General features: G+C 40.5%; 1 protein-coding gene across 2 annotated transcripts in view; it reads right to left on the bottom strand.

Moving 5' to 3' along the window:
* Window positions 1-19,107, bottom strand: part of LOC148011439 (regulator of nonsense transcripts UPF2) — a 78,960-nt gene that overhangs the window by 36,341 nt on the left and 23,512 nt on the right. For both annotated transcript variants that reach the window (XM_087670128.1, XM_087670126.1), the window contains exon 7: window positions 15,332-15,505. In XM_087670128.1, coding sequence (XP_087526254.1) covers window positions 15,332-15,505 — 174 coding nt within the window. The remainder of the gene's footprint in view (window positions 1-15,331; window positions 15,506-19,107) is intronic.

Raw genomic sequence — 19,107 nt, 5'->3', positions numbered from 1 at the left:
TTACAGAGGGAATCCTATGAAGAAAAAGGCTCAGCGAGTGCATCTCTCTCTCTCTCTCTCTCTCTCTCTCTCTCTCTCTCTCTCTCTCTCTTCTACAAGCTAAAATGAGCTCCTCCAAGCCTCCCACCAACCTTCCCCCCACTTGCACAGGCAAGTTTTCCAAGTGGCAACCTTTGTAACCCATCTCCAGCAAGTTCCTACATTATTGACTTAATTTAAAAATTATTTATTGCTCAAAAAGATAATTTAACCGGCCAACAATTAAATTGGCTGGACCAATTTATCATTCATGAGGACTCATTACCCTAATTCACGCCCAATCCCTAGTGTCACCACTGACACTTAAGGCTAAGTAAGTGATCTAGGCCAATTTCTAACACGATGTACCACCTAGTACTTGTCAAACACAACTTATTACAACTTTTGCCTTTGACACCCACTGACATCTTGAGGTCCCTCGCCTCACATTGTGAAATAACTAACTTGCCCATCACATGTGTAAGTCACATTTGCACATTTAATTAACTTTTAGTCAAATGCTAAGCAAAGCATCAAAATTTCATGTCCTTATGACATCATCCATTATTGGTAGTGGGTCATCCACTCCAGCTCCAATTGCTCCTCCCATTGCTAATCAATTTGAATGGGATAGAAGAGATGGCCAAGCACATGCATTGATTGCATTGCCGTGCAAGAGACAAGCCATTTTGCATATTCAATCATGCACAACAACCAACCAAGCATTGGATGTATTTGCCTCTTTGTATCAAGTGTGTGATGAGACCTATGTTATCGATTTATCCAAGCAGCTTGAGATAGAGCATATGACTAAGGGTCATTTACTTGTTGCATGCATCACTCACATGAAGGATCTCAAGGAACAACTTGCAAACATTTATGAGATCATCCCAAATGCATCTCGTGTCTACTATCTTGGCTAGTTTGCTAGAATCTGACCACAGTTTTGCCACTACTCTTTGTTTGCTTGCAAAGGGTAATGCAAATTTGTACTATTTTAAAGAGTTAATATCCTTCTTGTTGCAAGGAGAGCAATCTCGAGATGATCGCTCAAGCATGGTTATGGATAGTCATGCATTTGCAGCCAACCACAGGCAAGAGAAAATCATGGCAACCATATGATTCTAGGTCAAAGGGCAACATGTCAGAAGTGGAAGCATCAATGGAAGCCCATATGTATACTGAAATAGACTATTAAACACAAGACAAAGAGAAAAGAATAACACTGAAAAAGAAGAGAACTCAAAAGAATGCTTGGGAAATGAAAGCCATATACTAAGACATGAGACAATCGTGTATAACAGTGAGTCACTAGCTGCAAGGACACTAGCACTTGCTCGCCTCTCAAATCAAAACCTCCAAGTGATGAATACAATGACTGAGGAGGAGGAGCACAAAATATATAGGCAATAAATATGCCGTAAATAACAATTAGTCGACCAACACTAAATGGTAGCCGATTGGCATCAAAAAGCCCTAAAATGCACAAATAATGCACAATAAAAATGCCTAAAGTAGATAAGATGTGCCCAACCCAATCTAGCATGCACAAACTCACATATAAGCTAACATATCTGCTAACATCCTCTCTCGGATCATGTGTGATCTAATATAATACAATATACAATGATAATGTCCCATCATAAAACATACAACAATGTCCACCAAAGTAGAACCATGGATACCCAAGTAATGGACATGCAAGCCACCACCAAGGTGCCTCGGAGAGAACCTGATATAAATGTTGATTGTACCAGCTCCTGAAAATAGAAAAGAATCAAAGCAGCTCTCAATGTTTATCAACAATGTCTCGTAGTAGCGTATAAGACCATCCTATCAAAAATGCTTTTCAACATATGTGACTGCAGATTATCCACCTTTGGCCAGACCGACAAAGTGCCCTCTCATGTGAGCTCATACTAGGAGCCAATCCCGCTCTCTGTCAAATACCAGTCCATCATGAACCTGGAGGTCAATCCTATCTCCAAGATATGAACCTGTTTGGACTTCTGTTGATACATTAGGGACGTCCCTCTCTGGAACATGTACACCTATATATCTATACAGATGAGGTTCACTACTCCATCTCACCACCCTCTCACACTCCCTCTGTGGCAACCAAGAGTCATGAGGAATGACTGCATCATCTATCCTAGAAAGCGGAAGAAGGGGGTTGCCAAGCCCTTCCCTCAATCAAAAGACGAAGATCCCTTCTGCACCTTAGCCTTCGCCTTGGCCCGGACGATCTAAATTGGAATCAAAGGAGAAGGATGACTCATAGAGAAGTCCACATTCTGCTTCTTCTTCTCCTTCTTCCTAGAAGCCGCTAACTCTTTACAGTCCTTCCGCAAGTGTCCCTTCTTACCACAGTGATAACACTTGCCCTTGAACTTCTTCTTTCTGTCACCCCTCTCAGAAGCTGCAAGAGCCTCACCCAAACCTATATAATGAGATGTAAGCATGCCCTGTAGATGCAAAGATGCCTCGTGCTCAAGCAACATGAAGGACATATGGGCTCATAGGTGTCGAGGATGTCAGCACCCTCAAAGAATTGGCCACTCCATCAAACTCTAGGGGGAGCTTGTAGAGTACCGTCCCCACAAGATGTGCCTCTGGAAGAGTAGACTACATGTGTCGAAGCTGGTCCTGTAGCTATGCAACACAAAGCAAAAATGACTGAATAGTTTCCCTAGGCTTGAACTTCATCTACTGGAGCTGTCCATATAGTGTCATTGCACGCATGGTGGAAGGTGCCTCATACAACATTTGAAGCTTCAACCATACTTCTGGAGATGTCCTGTAGGAGGTAACTACCGGTAGAACTTCTTTAGAAATACATCAAATAAGAGCAAAATAAGCACGTGCATCCTCCATATCCCATGTTAGCACAGCTTCCTCATTATTGTCCTAATCAAAATCAACAGGTATTGGAAAAGGACGTTGAGGACGCGGAATACCTACACAAACAATGTACCATAACCGCTTCTGCACAAACCATGCTTTCGGAACAGCACTCTAAAATAGTCGATGTGGTACTTGGTACCTTAGGATTATACGTTCATGTCATTCCCATATAGAGGATGTGACCTCCCAACACTCTATTCTCTCTTGTTGTTCACTTGTTCACTATGAGTGACTACATGCGTGCTACCCTAATAGGGGTATTAGAGCCATACCTCTTAGCCATCACCATCACTATCTGAGCCACCATTGAGCCTTGAGCTCGGTTGCTCTCCTCCTCAGTAGCTGTCCTAGACATTGCAACCCAAGAGTTCCCACCTGCCTGTTGTTGCCCAACAGCTTCTGTCACATCGTTGGTGCAATTGAAATTTTCCCATCAGTTGGTCGCTACCTACCCTCACCAACATGCATCCTACTACCCATCACTAACAACCTATGTGTTGGCAAACATCAACCTGGAGTTGTGTGTGTTGACTTGCTCCACCTCACCCCTATCTCGCCTCACTGCCCATCACCTATGAATTGCTACATGTTGGGTCGTCACCTCCCATCTACCCAATCTCTACTAGCATGTCCATCGTGGCCAGCCTTGCACACACCCACGACTAACAGCCTACACATGCTCCTCATCATTTCCTGTTGTCACGTTGTGCGCCCTAACCGTAGCTTCTTCCGACTACTTGCATGTTTGACAAGACAACTCTACCACATCACCTAGGCCTTGATAACCTGTGTCCTACTGTTCACCTTTGAGTTACACAAGCTCCTAATCGGATGTAATCTCTCCACAAACACAAATTTTGGGAATTTCTATAGATCAAACACCGATTTCCACCAAATTTCTTCAAACAAATTGGGGCTTTTGCCTAACAACCCCAAATTTCATCCAAACCTTGGGGATTTGGTGTTCATTGCACAAAAATTACCCAATTTCACACCAAAATTTTGGGGCTTTTCACCTACGAGCCCAAATTTCAGCAAATAAATTTGGGGCTTTTGTGAAATCTATCCGAATCCATCGACATTGGGGCCAATTACACCTATATTGACATTTGCAAATGTTGGAGCCTTTTCAGCTGCAAATTCTTCATCGCACATCATCAATTTTGCAAAAAAAATTAAGTTTTCTAGGCTTTTTCTTTGCATCATTTTTGTGTTGCTTCTGCATTTGTACTTTAAACAATAGCTGGTCACAACTACTAGCAATTTGCAACAAGGAAAGGCACGGCAAAATGATTTGCTCAACATGTTTAGGGACTCCAATAAATTGGATGGCACTAATTATCCCATGGGGGCATACATGATGAAGCATATTTAAGTCCCCAAGCAACTTTGGAGTTATATATGTGGTTCAAAGGTTAGATCTACATGCCCAACTACACAAAATGCTGCAGGTTCATCTAGTTCATCCATTATCACTAGTGGATCTTCCGCTCGAATCCCAACAACTTCCATTGCAGATCCGTTGAGTTGGAAAGGTGTGATGCCCAAGCTCATGCTTTGACTGCCCTCTCATGCAAAATACAAGTTATCCCACATATTCGGTCATGCGCACCAACCAAGAATGCTTGGGATAAGCTTATTTTATCGTATCAAGTGCGCAATGAGGCTCATGTAGCCTATTTGTGCAAATGCCAAATAGCTTCAAATGGAGCATATGACAGAGGGTGATTCCATGGATGCATAGAGTAATGTGTTAAGGACATAATAGAGCAGCTTGTAAATTTTGATGAAATAATTCATTATGCCTCTCCTCTTTCTACAATCTTGGCTGGCCTACTTCATACTTATCAAAATTTCTCCACTACACTTCACTTACTTGCAAAATGAGATGCCAAGATATACGCATTTGATGTATTGGTGTCATTGTTATCGCAAGAAGAGTAATCACGGGTGAATCACTCTAACATAAGTTTGGAAAATCAAGCATTTGCAACCAGCCATAGAAACAAAGGAAAGTCAAGGCAACCCTCAAACTCAAAGGATAAAGGAAAAATAGCTTCTTCCACAGACTTCTCAAGTAGCAACGATGAGGCTGCTAAGAAAAAGAGATACAATTATTGCAAGAAAAAGAAACTTGTTGTTCAACAATGTAGAAAAAGAATGGCAAGTGAAAAGAGGAAACAATTGAGCATGAGTGTTGCTGAAAATTTAGCAAGCGCGAAGCATGCAACAGCACGTTTAGCAAGTTTAGACATTGGTCAATCTTATGCTTTTGTTTTGTGTTGTTTGTATTATCCTTCTTCACATGCATATGGCTTATCAATGGCTAAAAGCAAGAATACATGGTATTTTGACAGCAATGCTTCTACGTACATAACATCCTTTCATGACTTATTTGTATCATATACAAATGTACAAAAGGAGGGATCGGTTGTATATGCAAATAATGCTTCCCATTATTAGTAGATGGGAAAACTATCATGCTTAAAAAGGTCTTGTATATGTCTTGCATAAAGAAAAACTTTCTTTCAATTTCAGCCATTGTGTGTGCCGGTTTTGTCCTCAAATTCTACATGGATCGATGCAGTGTCTATGATTATAGTGATGGGAATGCTCTCATGGTCACCGACACATCCTACAATGGTCTCTATCAACTTGATCTATATAAGAGGAGAGCATCACAAGATGCGTTACAAGTTAATGCACCATTATGGATGACACTCAGTTATGGCATACTCGGTTTGGTCATCTTAATTATGGCAATTTGTTTCTTTTGAGAAGTAAAAATATAGTGTTTGATCTCCTTCTGTTGAAAGCACCTACTCATAATATATGTGAGAGTTGTGTACTTGGTGAAATGCATCGTGCTTCATTTCCCAAAGGTGGATTTGTGCGTACTGATCAAAATTACACCTTGTGCATAGTGATATTTGTGGAACCACACATGTCAAATCCATCGAAGGACACTTGTACTTTGTAGCCTTCGTTGATAACATGACTCATCATTGTTGGACACATACTTTGAGGCACAAATTGAAGTGTTTGCATGCTTTAAAACCTTATTGGCCTTGGCTGAAAATGGCAGTGGAGGCAAGCTAATTACACTCCGTACAGATTGAGGGAGGGAATACATGTCATGAGAGTTTCTATTTTTTGGTTGAAAGGAGCATTACACATCAATGTACTATGCCTTACACAGCTCAATAAAATGGTATGACTGAAAGAAATACTCACACTTTGATGGAAATGGCACGCTGTATATTTTCACACGGTAAGCTATCCCCAAAGTTTTGCCTTTATGTATGTGCTGAATCGTAGCTCCACTAAAGCATTGGTTGGACATTGTTGAGCTAAAAATTCATTTGCCCATAGATTAACTCTTTAAAACCACCCCAAAATAGCAGATCATTAAAAGTTTCATCAAACGAGGGGTGGTTTTAGAGAGTTTTTGTGTCCCACGTGCAAAACCCTAATTTGAGAGGATCCTTACACATCTATAAATAAACAAGCTGCCCACCATTCAGCCGCATCCTTATCTTGCAAGTTTCAACCATCAACTCTCTTCCACTAGTTGTCCAACCCCAATGACTACTGCTACATGGTCTACAGCTGTTGTCCAACCTCCCACTACTACTGTTGATCAGCTTCCATCATCTTCATTGAATCTTTTTTGTGTTTTCAATACTTTTCTTCATCAGCCTCTACTCCAACTAGTGGTTACTACACTCAAGATCCATCTCTGATGGATGATACACATTGACACCTCCCTCAGCCCGCTCCCACGAGAGCAACTGGCTCTTGGACAACTTAGCCCTTCAACATCTTGTACATTCTTTCCTTCATTTACAACACATTCATTTAGCGACTTCAAAGTCTCTCTTCTCTTTTTGTGTTTGTGCGTTTTATGTTTTGTACTTTGAGTTTTGCATTTTTGCATTTTGCATTTAGAGTTTGCCTCTTGAGCTTTGCATATCACTATCTGATTCTTTGTGTTTTAATCATGGTCGTACTTTCTATGCTTCCTCAATGCAAGCCCTAGCATATCTTCACAAATGTATGCCTTCTGACTTGCCAACAAGCAAATTACATAACTCCCATGTGTTGCTTTTATGAATAGAGTCCATTTCTAACAGCATAACTACTATCCAATGCTCATCCTGTAAAGCATCATATAAAGAGATCGGTTCCTCATTGCATGCAATAGCTACAAGTGCTTGCGCAACCAAGTTACCCTATACATGGCAAGCAGTTGCTCTAGTTCCACCAGGAAATGGACTGTTTGTTGTCCTATGATGTATCTAACAGCCATCTAGGGACTGTTTTGGCTTCCCAAATAGAAGCCCTCTCATCAACCACTTCATCATCAGCAATGCCTTGATCAATGGGCTGAAAATCAGGCTGTTGTTCAGCATGTGTTTGCTACCGTAAACCCGCAATAGGTTGCTGAAATTGACCAAAATTAGGTGCACTTAGCTAAAACAATGTGGCAACAAACAGTCAAACATGTCCATGGGCCCCCAATGGGCTGATTTTTGCAGTCCATCAAGGGCTGACCAGCATATTCAGTGACTATCACATCTCTACTAGCAATAATCTTATTCATGGAGAGTTGGTGCAAGTGGTACCCTTTACTTTTGCACTGTAACCAATAAAAATGCATTTGACCACCTTGTCTTGCAACTTATGTCTTCGTGGCTGTGGCATCAAAAGCATATGCCAAACAACCAAAGACATGAACGTGGGATACTATTGGTTTTTGGCCATACCAAGCCAATGTGCTATAGGCAAAAAGTGGGTTTACAAATTAAAATGCAAATTTGATGGTAGCATTGTGTTGAGCTAGAACACGCTTTACAATTGATTAGCATTTTTAAACAGCCCCAAAACACACTTAATTAATTTAAAATGCAAAATTGGTGCACAGTTCGGGAGAGTTTCAATGGTCCCCCAAAGCCCTAATTTTTGGGGCACCGCTCAACATCTATAAATAGATAGGCTGCCCACCATTCAACCTAACTCCTCTTGTGCAGATTTTAGCCATTAGCCTTCTTCCACATGGTGGTCCAGCCTTTGCAATTGCTGCCACACCTTCCACAGCTCCTTTAGTACCTAGTATCTTCATCCATTGCTGCCACCCACTATCCAGTGCCCCACACCTGGCTGCGTTTAGCATCCCTATCATCGTCAGCCCCTCCTACTGCTTGCATTTGGACTCTACAATCCCACATGTCAGGTGGCAGCTCTCCACTCCTCTAGGCGACCTTTTGGAGCTTGCATCTGGCCCTCCCCTTTGCAAGCAATAGCTGACTGTGGTCTTCCTTCTCTAGGCACCAGCTCTATTGCTGCATTTACAACTTCCTAGTGCCATTCTCTGCTCCAAACATCATCCCTATTGTCGCCTCTATCTTTTGACTCCCTGATGATCAGCATTCAATGTTTTCCTCATCTTCCGCACTTTGACTAGTGGTCACAGCACTTGGGATCCTTCTCCGATGGATGTCACTCTTCGACACTATATTGCTCTGCCCGTAGGCATTCTGTACACTCTTACATTCATTTACAACATTCATTTACTTCTAATTTTCTTCTCTCTATGTTTACCTCTGTGTTTGAGTTTTGAGTTTTGCACTTGGGTTTTGTGTTGCGCATTTAGGGTTCGAGTTTTGCTTGTCACCATCTCAGTCTTTGTGTTTTAGTCCTGGTCGTACATGTTGTGTTTCCTCAATGTAGACCCTAGCATATCTTCACACATTGATCACTACAAGGCATGACTTGTTAAAGAATATGCCCAATAGCATGGAATTGACTATGATGAGACATTTGCACCCACTTCACATATGACCATCATTCATAGAATCATTGCTTTGTCTGCCCATTTTGATTGGCATGTGCATCAATTGGATGTTGTGAAGACTGCTTTTCTAAATGGTGATCTTCGTGAGGAGATTTATGACACACAACCTCAAGGCTTTGTTCAGAAACTCTCAAAGAGTAAACTATGCCGGTTGCATAAGGCCTCTATGGTTTAAAGCACCCACCTACAGCATGGTACGAAAAGATACATACATATTTAATTGCTCTTAGAGCTTTAGAAATTTGTACACTGAAAGCAAACTTTATGTCTGCAAAGATGGGGATCCAGTTTTTCATGCTCGCACTAAGGTTGCACATTGAGGTGCATTATCATTATGTCAAAGAGAGGCTCCATGTAGGAGAAATTGACTTGGTTTATGTCCCTATACAGGACAACTTAGTAGATATGTTTACAAAAGCTCTCTCTAGAGATAATTTTGAAGCCTTTCGCAAGCTCTAGACTTAATATCATTTGGGAATTGATCTACCTATTTCCTATACACATTCACATCAATCACTCAAGTGGGGTTTGTTACACTTATCATGTTCCTCCAAAGTTATGGTGTGAATGCTCCCTTATCCATGAGCACTTTTTACCTTCTATAGCTCAAGAAGGGTTTTTTTTCCCTGTGTGAACACCATATGGATAGATGGAAAGATACAGTGTGTGATTGTAATCATGTGGATGACCTTGTTGTCATAGGCACATCGTAGAATGGCCTCTATCAGCTTGATTTGTATGACAGCAAGAGCATCAAAGAATGCATTAGCAATTGATGTTGAGATAATGGATGACACTGATGTGACATGCTCAATTGCTCATCTTACTTATGGTAGTCTGCTTCGTCTTAGAAACAAGGACATCATGTTGGATCTCCCTCCACTAAAGGCACCAATCAAAAATGTATGCAAGTTGTATTCATGGCAAAATGCATCTTATTTTTCCCCTAAAAACAAATCCATGCATACTCATCAAAAATTACGACTAGTGCATTGTGACGTTTGTGGTCCCATCCATGTCCAACACACCAAGGGTTACTTGTACTTTGTGACATTCATTGATAATATGCAATGTCATTGTTAGGTGTGTGCATTAAATCACAAGTCAAAAGCATTTGCATGCTTTAAGAGCTTCTTGGCTATCACTGAAAATACCAGTGGATGTAAGTTTCATAGTTGCATTTGTACTATGTATGGACTAGTTTATTCTGTATGGTTCGTACCATATCATATGGTACGTATCCGTACCAATTCATACCAAAAAACAGGCTATTTTTGGCCTATGAAGAATAGACCATATAATATCTTCCAACTCCCAAGCCTTATGTTTATTATCATAATTCCAAGCCTTTCTCACTCTCTCTCTCCCAACTTTCAAGATGAATATGCAATTCCAGTCGCATCCCTCTCTCTCTCTCTCTCTCTCTCTCTCTCTCTCTCTCTCTCACAAAAGAATGAAGAGCCTCTTTGTCCATCCACCCTACACTTTGTTATATGATGTAGGATGTATGATGTATTACATATACACTCCCATCTATCTTCTAGTACCACGTTGCACATGAGGTTTTGCTGGTTACCCTCATGTATTCATCCTATTAGCTCAAGTGACATTGTTATTTTAGCTCTAAACATGTGTTCTATTATCTATAATCCAAAATAACCAAGTTGTTTTTTTTTTCATACCAATGTCGTACCGTACCTTATAAAATCTTAAGGTACCAATTAGTACCGTATTTTATCGTACCATACCATATTGTACCTTTCGTACCTGACAACCCTAGTAAGCTTGTCACTCTCCATACTAATCAAGGGGGGGAAAATATGTCATGAGAGTTAAATGCTTTTTGTGTCTTTGAGGGTATTGTTCATTAATATACTACACCTTATACACCTCAGTAAAATGATGAGAACTGAGATGAAAAATCGACCTCTTATGGAAATGGCTTGTTATACAGTATCACACAATAAGCTACTCTCAAAATTTTGGCTAGATGCTATGATATGCCCAAGATATATTCTCAATCAAAAGCTTTGGCAACATGTATGCATTATGAGGCTTGCATTGGCCGAAGCCAATGGTGCCACATATATGAGTCTTGGGTTTTTTGACATATGCTTTGGTGCAATAGCCACATGGACACAAATTACAAGACAGAGCTGTTAAATACATTTACAATGGATAGAGTGCACAAAGTCAAAGGTATGTTCGTATCAACCCTCTTTAAACAAGATTTTTGTGGTATTTGCTGAACATGCAGGTCAGCCCTTCATGTTTTTGTTTTTTAAATATATAGCAGCAAAACCAGCAAGGATTTATATGCTGATCAACAGCCTTCTTTTCAGCCCATCGATCTATGTGCAACGAAAGTGAAGTGGCCCATGAGAGGGATGCTATTCATGATGTAAAAACAATCCCCAGATGGCTGTTTAACACATTATGGGACAGCAAACAGCCCATTCCACTTCTCTACACCGATTGAGATAGGCCACAAGTTTACACTTAAGGACACAAGAGATCCATTTAATACCTCTATCTATCAGGAGGCTATAGCTGCCTATTGTTCTTGTACAATACACAACAATATATTCAGTTTTCCTCAATTGGCACTCTTCATGCACAGCCCTAGCACAATCATTGGCAAGCAATCAAAGGTGTCGTTTGATATCTCAAAGGAAAAGAGTCATTGGGCCTCTTCTACCCTTAAGGCACTTCTCTTTGCTTGCACACATTCACTGATAATAATCGGGTTGGTTGTTTTGAAATTGGAGTGTCCACTAACAATAATTGTTTTATGCTCGGTGATTCCTACACTTCTTGGCTAAGAGAAGTAGTCTACAATGGCCACATCTAGCTATCAGGCTGAGTACATGGCAACATTTACAGCCATGTTGAAATCTATATGGCTAAGACACCTCTTGGTTTATCTTAATGTGGGACTGTAAACGCCCCGAACAACGTAGTATGCTTAACAATTATGATATTCGCTTGTTTTCGAGATTTAATATAAAAGAGAATGAACACTTAAAGCTGAAAATGAAAGTTACTCACAAAATTACAGCCATGAAAATGGAAAAGTAATGGAGAAAAGATTGAGGGTTGAAGATGGGCAAACCCCCCCCCACCCGAAGGAATGTATTTCTGCTCAACCCAAGTCCCTTAGGGAAGAGCTCAGTTACAATCAACCTGAGAGTAAGGAGAAGTAATTCTCACTCTCACAAGATCATGCAAAGATGTACAAACACACATGCATTATCTATTATGCAATGATAAGAACTGATTTCTTTACAGTATGAGAGAAGAAAGAGGGGAAATCAGCCTTTCTCCATCGTTGAATAGTAGTACATGGATAGGGCTTGCTTCTTGTTGCTAAAATGGAGGAAAGAGCTTGAGAAGGAGGTGCTGTAATGAATTTACAGGCTTGCTGTCCTGTAAAACAGCAGTGATAGAAGAGGGAATATGGAGGAATTTGATAATGGAGAAGTGGGGAATGATGATGGGGATGGATGGGGCCAGTTTCTGGCTATCTGGGGGTGCTATACATGAGTTTACAGCAAAGAAAAAATATGCTGAATGAAGAAAAACGAGCTCTTATTTATAGGAGAGGGAAGAGCTAGTACAAAAGGGGAAAGTGGAGTAGCACAAGACAAGTGTCCAGCCACATGTCATGAGATGTGACAAGTGGTGGGACACTTGGAAACTTGTGTGACAAGTGTCTTGACACTTGTCTCTTCTCTATGGCCTTCCTTTTTGGGCTGAATACTGTCAAGAATAGAAACAACCAAATTTAGTAAGCACAGTCAGAGTGCAGAACTTACTATTTTTAGAATGACATCCCTATTTTTTAGGACTAGCATTTTTAAGCTAATTCGAGGCTCCTAAAATTTAGGGACCCCCCCAATATGGGTGTCATATGAAAGCTTTTTCCGTGTACATCGCAAAAACGGTATCAGAATCTTCATGTGACTTTCCTATGCAAAGAAATGTGCATTTCAAGCTTTCAACCCACACATGCACATTATACAAGCATTTCATGATCATGCCATCTTGTTAATTGTAACTGTCTGTTCTGGTGGATCTAGCCCACACTTCAAGGCATCAATCTTTTATGTGTGCGAGTCTAACCCTGATATGCGTGAGTTCTGGTCACAGGCGCCCAATCAGGCCATATAGGTGGAAGTGTGAACTATCTTTTCTCTAACCCACCGCATGGGTCCACCATAACCTGTGACCACTCATCAGTGGCCAGCTCCAATGCACTTTTCTTTATATCTAATTAGTGCAAAGGAAATAAATTTAATAAATCATTATATAGACAAATTAATGAAAAAGGATACAAATTCTGTTTCTATAGAGTTGTGACAAGGACAGCAATCGCCCACTCTTATCTATATTAACAATCAAAGTGCCATGGCAGTTGTGAGGACCCCAGCTTTCATTTACTATTCATTTACATTTACTGTCTTTTCAAACAGTTGCATCATCACATAGATGGTTGTAACTCATGGTTGCATAGGCCACTTTGGCCCTTTGCAAACATTCTGTGATTTATGCTTTATCACTCATGATTGTACCAGCTAGGGGTTTCTTTTTGCTTTTAGCTCTACAGCTCTTAGCTTTCATTTACTATTCATTTACATTTACTGTCTTTTCAAACAGTTGCATCATCACATAGATGGTTATAACTCATGGTTGCATAGGCCACTTTGGCCCTTTGCAAACATTAACAAATCATTTCATTTCATGTCTCTCTCAGTATTGTTCATTGTGTCGATCTGTGTGCACACGCGCATGCACACGCACATAGCTGAATATTGACCCAACAATCTATGACTAAACATTTGTAGAGGGCTGAGGAGAGCAGGGCACCATGCCGGACATTGAAATGCAGCAATCTCTCAGGCTCGAACAGCAAAACTTAGCAATGTGCAGCCTGGAGACAGTCTTTTAGTATCAAATATGATTGATATGTCTGAAATCTGATCAACCACCTGCTAAATGGCAAAACGCAGATCATCCTAGAGTGTATGACTGAAAACACAGCTGATGATGATGAAAACGTAAAGTTGCTTGATGTCGCCTATGGCCGTAGACAGGTTGCAGCTGGTGGATCATGGTGAATGATCAGGTGGCCAGCAGATTATTGGATGAACTATAGATGCATTTCTTGGGCAGTTCAAGGGACTAGGTGCCCCTCAAACGGTGGTTTTCCCAATTCACTTTTGCTCACAATGTGCCTCTCAAGGAGAAAATTGTGGTTGATTATTCAGCCGCAGTTCCATACTTTCATGATTCCTTTGCCAATGCCTAGCAAGAGATCTCAAAACTTAATCACTTGAAATTTTCATCTCACTATTCTCTTGAACCCTTCAGTATAGGGGGTGAGGAGCATAAACTACCGATGCATCTTTGAGATACTATAGATGGATACAAAGCACCATTCAAATTTGCTTAGGCTGATAGCTTGAATCAATATGTCTTTGTAGGACTAAAGACAGAATAGATTCAGCTACAAAAGTGGTACCTTCAATTCCTTCTACACATGCTTGCTGCTGGCTGAAAACCATGATTCTATGCAAGCTCACTGTAGCCATCTAGAACTTGTGATGTCAATGCACCTACTACCATCTCATGTGTCTGTACAAGCTAGGGCTTCTAGCTATGTAAAATCTTGAAGGACCTTGACATGTCCTAGAAATTTTTAGGATGAAAGAGTAGCCTTTCACTGTTTGAACATCCAGCCTTTGCCACTCTAGAGTCTGTTTGACACCTCAAGTATGTTCAATACTTCTTCATTTCCCAGAGAACCATCAAGTTGTGCTACCTAAGATGGCTTTACCAAAAATGACTGACGAAACAAATAAGCAAGCCTACTGACAAAAGCCTTTCACTGTCAAGATCTCAAGAGTTTGAGAAGTAACACAAGTATGTTCGATACTTCTTCATTTCCCAGAGAACCATCAAGTTGTTTTACCTAAGATGGCTTTACCAAAAATGACCGACAAAACAAATAAGCAAGTCTACTGACAAAAGCCTTTCACTGTCAAGATCTCAAGAGTTTGAGAAGTAACACATTGGAAATGTATATAGCATCACAATTTAGATAGAAGCAAACTTCTAATGCTGTGAGCACATAGGAAAAATCCCCGACTCCATAGTTTGATCTCCAACTTAACAATAACAAAATGCTATGTTACATGTAATAAGTGATGTTTAACATTGTGAACTGAAAAGTATACTAGATGTTTAATCCATATGCTTTTGAGTCTTCAGTACTTGTACTAATCTTACAACATTAAAATAATAAGCATACACAGAATTTTGAGTCTTCAGTACTTGTAGAATTCTTACAATATTAAATTAATAAGCATACACAGAATTGACAATCACAGAAAGTACACTCAATCCACATATTGTACAGCATATGTACATTGGAAGCCATCCTGTGAGTAAAAATAATATTGCATGCAAATTATGAGTATGTAGTTAACTGACTCCAAGCCAAGAAATAGCACTTAAGCAACATATGGAGCACCAGACTGGGCATAGAAGGTGCACCTCAGGTCTGGCAAACTTTCATAGAAAGACCTTGTATCATCATCATCCCAAACAGACTCTGGTGCTGGAGGCTCCCTTCCTGCCATCGAAGTATTGTCTTCACCAGTGGTAACTCTGGTTGTGTGTGCATCTTCTGGCATTACTGGTGGCTGTAAATCCATGGCCTCAGACAAACTGATAAAAATAATATAACCGTTATTATTTGGTTAAGATCTTATGATTCAGATCCAACTTGAAAGCACAATCTACGTAGATTCTCATACATGGTCAACTATTAACAAGTTCAAGTACGCCATTGCTACAGCCTACTGCACATGTACTATCAGCAACTGCACTTCTATTTTCCACCCTAAAAAAGATTGTGCCTATCATCTAATGGCTCAGTTAAATGAATCAGTATACAGGTTGGCACACCAACAGGTCACTGACTGCCCATACACTGCTCAGATAGTTCACGCAGAAGATAAATAGTATTTTGTCAAAAGAAGCATGGATCTTTTTCTCAAATTCAATACTTGGCTTGCATGCATAATAGCTGAGTTGTTGAGTCCTTAGTTTTATGAAAATCATGAGACCAAGAGTCAAGAAGCAGCAAGAAGTTTCAAAAATAGCTCCAGAAGTTGGCCTAACTGATAGTAGCATTTGTAACAGTATAACAAGGACGTTCTTTACATCAGTTAGTCCATGAATAGCAAAAGTAAGACTCACATGCCCACAATGTGAAATATTTGGCAAAATGTTTTGCAAATTGTTAAGGGGAACACCTTTAGGATCAAAGGGCTAAAATGAGCACAACACGAGCCCAAGAATTCTTGTCCAGTACTCCTGTAGAGTGTTCAAGATGGTGTATAGGGTTCTTGCATTACGTTTCTCATGAATGTGTCGACAAAAAGGGGGCCCCAGGGAGCTGCAACTCCATGGCCATAGCAGACCATATTTGAGCACCACGAACTTTGTACGCACAGGTAATAACTAAAAGTTTTTTAAATTGCAACAATGTAAAACATTGTTCTTGTTGATGGCTAATGTCACATGATAAGAGAGATGAGATATTGTCAGGTTAGTAAGAGAGAGCCGAGATGTGTCATGTCAAAGAAGTAAAGAGAGGGTTTAGCTGCGTTTCGTGAAGAATGGGAGTTGGCAGGGTGAGGACAGCCGAGTGCAGCTAAGGCAGTGATGATAGGCTGGTCAAAGTTGCTAAGAGCCAAGCGGCCCACACTCGGGGGAGCAAACCCTGGCAATAAGCTAGACTAAGTGTTGCATCCTAGAAACAAATAGGATGGTAGACGCGTGCAGGCAGGCAGGCAGGTGAGATGCGTGGCAGAGACTGGGCTACACACATTGACACCGTGGTCAACAGTCAATAAGTCACATGCCTATGTGGCCAGATTAGCCACCCTTTCCAAATTACAAAGGAACAAGTAGTCAGAGACCGCCCAGCAGTTGCCCTTTTTTAGAAACACAGAGAATCCATGGTCACGTATGTTCAAAGGCATTTTTGACAGGATGGTCTTGTATGCTCCTGTGAGACATTATTGACAAACACAAAGAGTTGTTATGTTTCTTCTCTGTTTTTCAAGTTCTGGTACACTCAACATCGACACTCAGGTCAGGTTCTCTTCGAGGCACCTTGGTGGTAGCTTGATCAACCACTACTTGGGTATCCATGGTCTTATTCTGGTGGCCTTTGTTGTATGGCCTATAATTAGTAATTATCATTGTATCATTCTATTGTATCAAATCAGCCATGATCTAAGAGAGGGTATTAGCACTTTGATCACGTAGTGTATGAGTCTGGGCTATGCCTGACATTACTAGGTATTTTTGCCATTTGGCATTTTATGTTGGTCATTTTGATGCTTATTTTGGCATGTATTGCTGGCCTACCTGCTACCATCTATGACACCTTTTTGGCCTATATATTCTAGGTTTCCTCCACAATCAATCATTTCGCACCCGGAGGTTTTGTTGAAGAGAGGGAGCCGGTGCCAGTGCCTGTCCCAAGCATTCTTATGGGTTCTCTTCTTTGTAGTGTTCTTTTGTGTTTTTCTCATTTGTCCTTGTGTTCAGCAATTTATTTTAACATAAGTTTATGCTTCCATTGTTGCATCCACTTTTGACACAATTTTCTGTGTATTGAGCTAAAATTGCATTGGCCTAACTTAAACAGCCCCAAAATACACTTAATTAATGATCAAACCTTATTATTTTAAAAAGAAATGCGATCCTAGAGAATTACTACGTCCCACATGCAAAACCCTAACTTGGGTGCCCCAAATTTTCTATAAATAGACATGCAGCCCACACTCTCCCTCAACCTCGTTTTTGCAAGTTTCAAGAGCTATATCCCTGCTACCCACACCCCGTTCGTGGAGGACATTGGGATCAAAGCCTTCCATCACAGTCTACATCTATCCAGTGCCTAATTCCAACCTCTTCCACCTGTCACCTACCTCCTAGAGCTGTCGCATCATCATGAAACTTATGTTTACTGCTATCAAGGCCTTCACTGACCGTCGCCATCATCTACATTCACTCGCCATTAGTAGGAGTTGTCACCATCATCATCTTGCTTGTGTTTGCAGTCAATCTCTCTCCTCTAGCAGTTGTCATCAGCATCTACATTGTTGCCATCAGTTTTCACTAGTCGCCAATCAACAATCACCTTGCGTTTACCTATTCTACACAGTCGCCAGGTTTTCTCTCTCCTCTACAATGTACATTTGCTACATATTTCCTCTCCTACTGCTTGTCTACATCAAATCCAGCCTCTCTAGCTGCGTTTACTCATGTTCAACATAGAAAGGCTGTCTTGCTATGTTTCGAGATATGGTTCAAGGTACAACACAATCTCTAGCTCATAACCTCCACCTCGATCCCAAAGATACGAGAGTTCGAGGTTCACCATTAACTGCATAGTGTGTTTGCTGCATGTGCACTATATATTTAGTAGTCATTCACTTCATCATTCATTGTGTTCACTATCTCTAAGTTACCCTAACTCTAACTATGTTCTATTTTATCAGTTTGTGCTTTGTCGTACGATTGGTCTTGTGTTTTCTACGTTTAGAGCATTTTTTCACATGGTATCATAGCTAGATACTCTCTGCAAAAAACTTGGCCTTTAATCGAAAAGCTATCCATAGAAGCAAGAAGAACAAAAAAGGTCAGATGACTTTGAACACATTCACACCACCGCTCTAGACTCCACAGCCAAACATGGACAGAAACGATCAAAAGAGGCCTCCCAGCTTGCTACTGCCCGATCTAACATAGGTAGAGAACATTCGGACTACCATGGAGTCCATAGACCATATCAAATTTTCATTACTGAGTATGATCTCAAACTTATGCACATGGCTCAGCAGGAGGTTGAGGGTAAGCCTGAGTTATCTCCTTTAGATTCAATGCATAGAACTAATGATCTTGCAAGCCCTTCGGAATCTCCACTACGAACTAGCCATTTGCAAGTGGAACCTGGCTCAGATTACACTCCACTTCCACAATATTTCTTTTCTCCAATGCCAAGTACAAACCCTATTATGTCAAATTCTATGCCAACTGATTTTGTATTTATGTTGAATCGGGGGATGCTCGTGAAGAAGGGACTCTTCAAAATAACCTTTGGTTTCTAAGTAATGAGAAAGACAAGTATTTCTTTATGAACTTAAAACTAGGTAAGAAACTGAAAGAAAAACTTGTAAGTATTTCATCCCTTCCTTTTCCTTCAAATGATTTTATTTCTCATGGTCAATTTGGAGTAGATGCATCGTCAT

Source organism: Lygodium microphyllum, chromosome 28, assembly GCF_053477565.2.
Source record: "Lygodium microphyllum isolate KBCC chromosome 28, Lygodium_microphyllum_v1.1.10, whole genome shotgun sequence".
Taxonomy (NCBI): domain Eukaryota; kingdom Viridiplantae; phylum Streptophyta; class Polypodiopsida; order Schizaeales; family Lygodiaceae; genus Lygodium; species Lygodium microphyllum.
The sequence above is the reverse complement of the archived record's forward strand: the minus strand, read 5'-3'. Positions and strand labels throughout refer to the sequence as shown.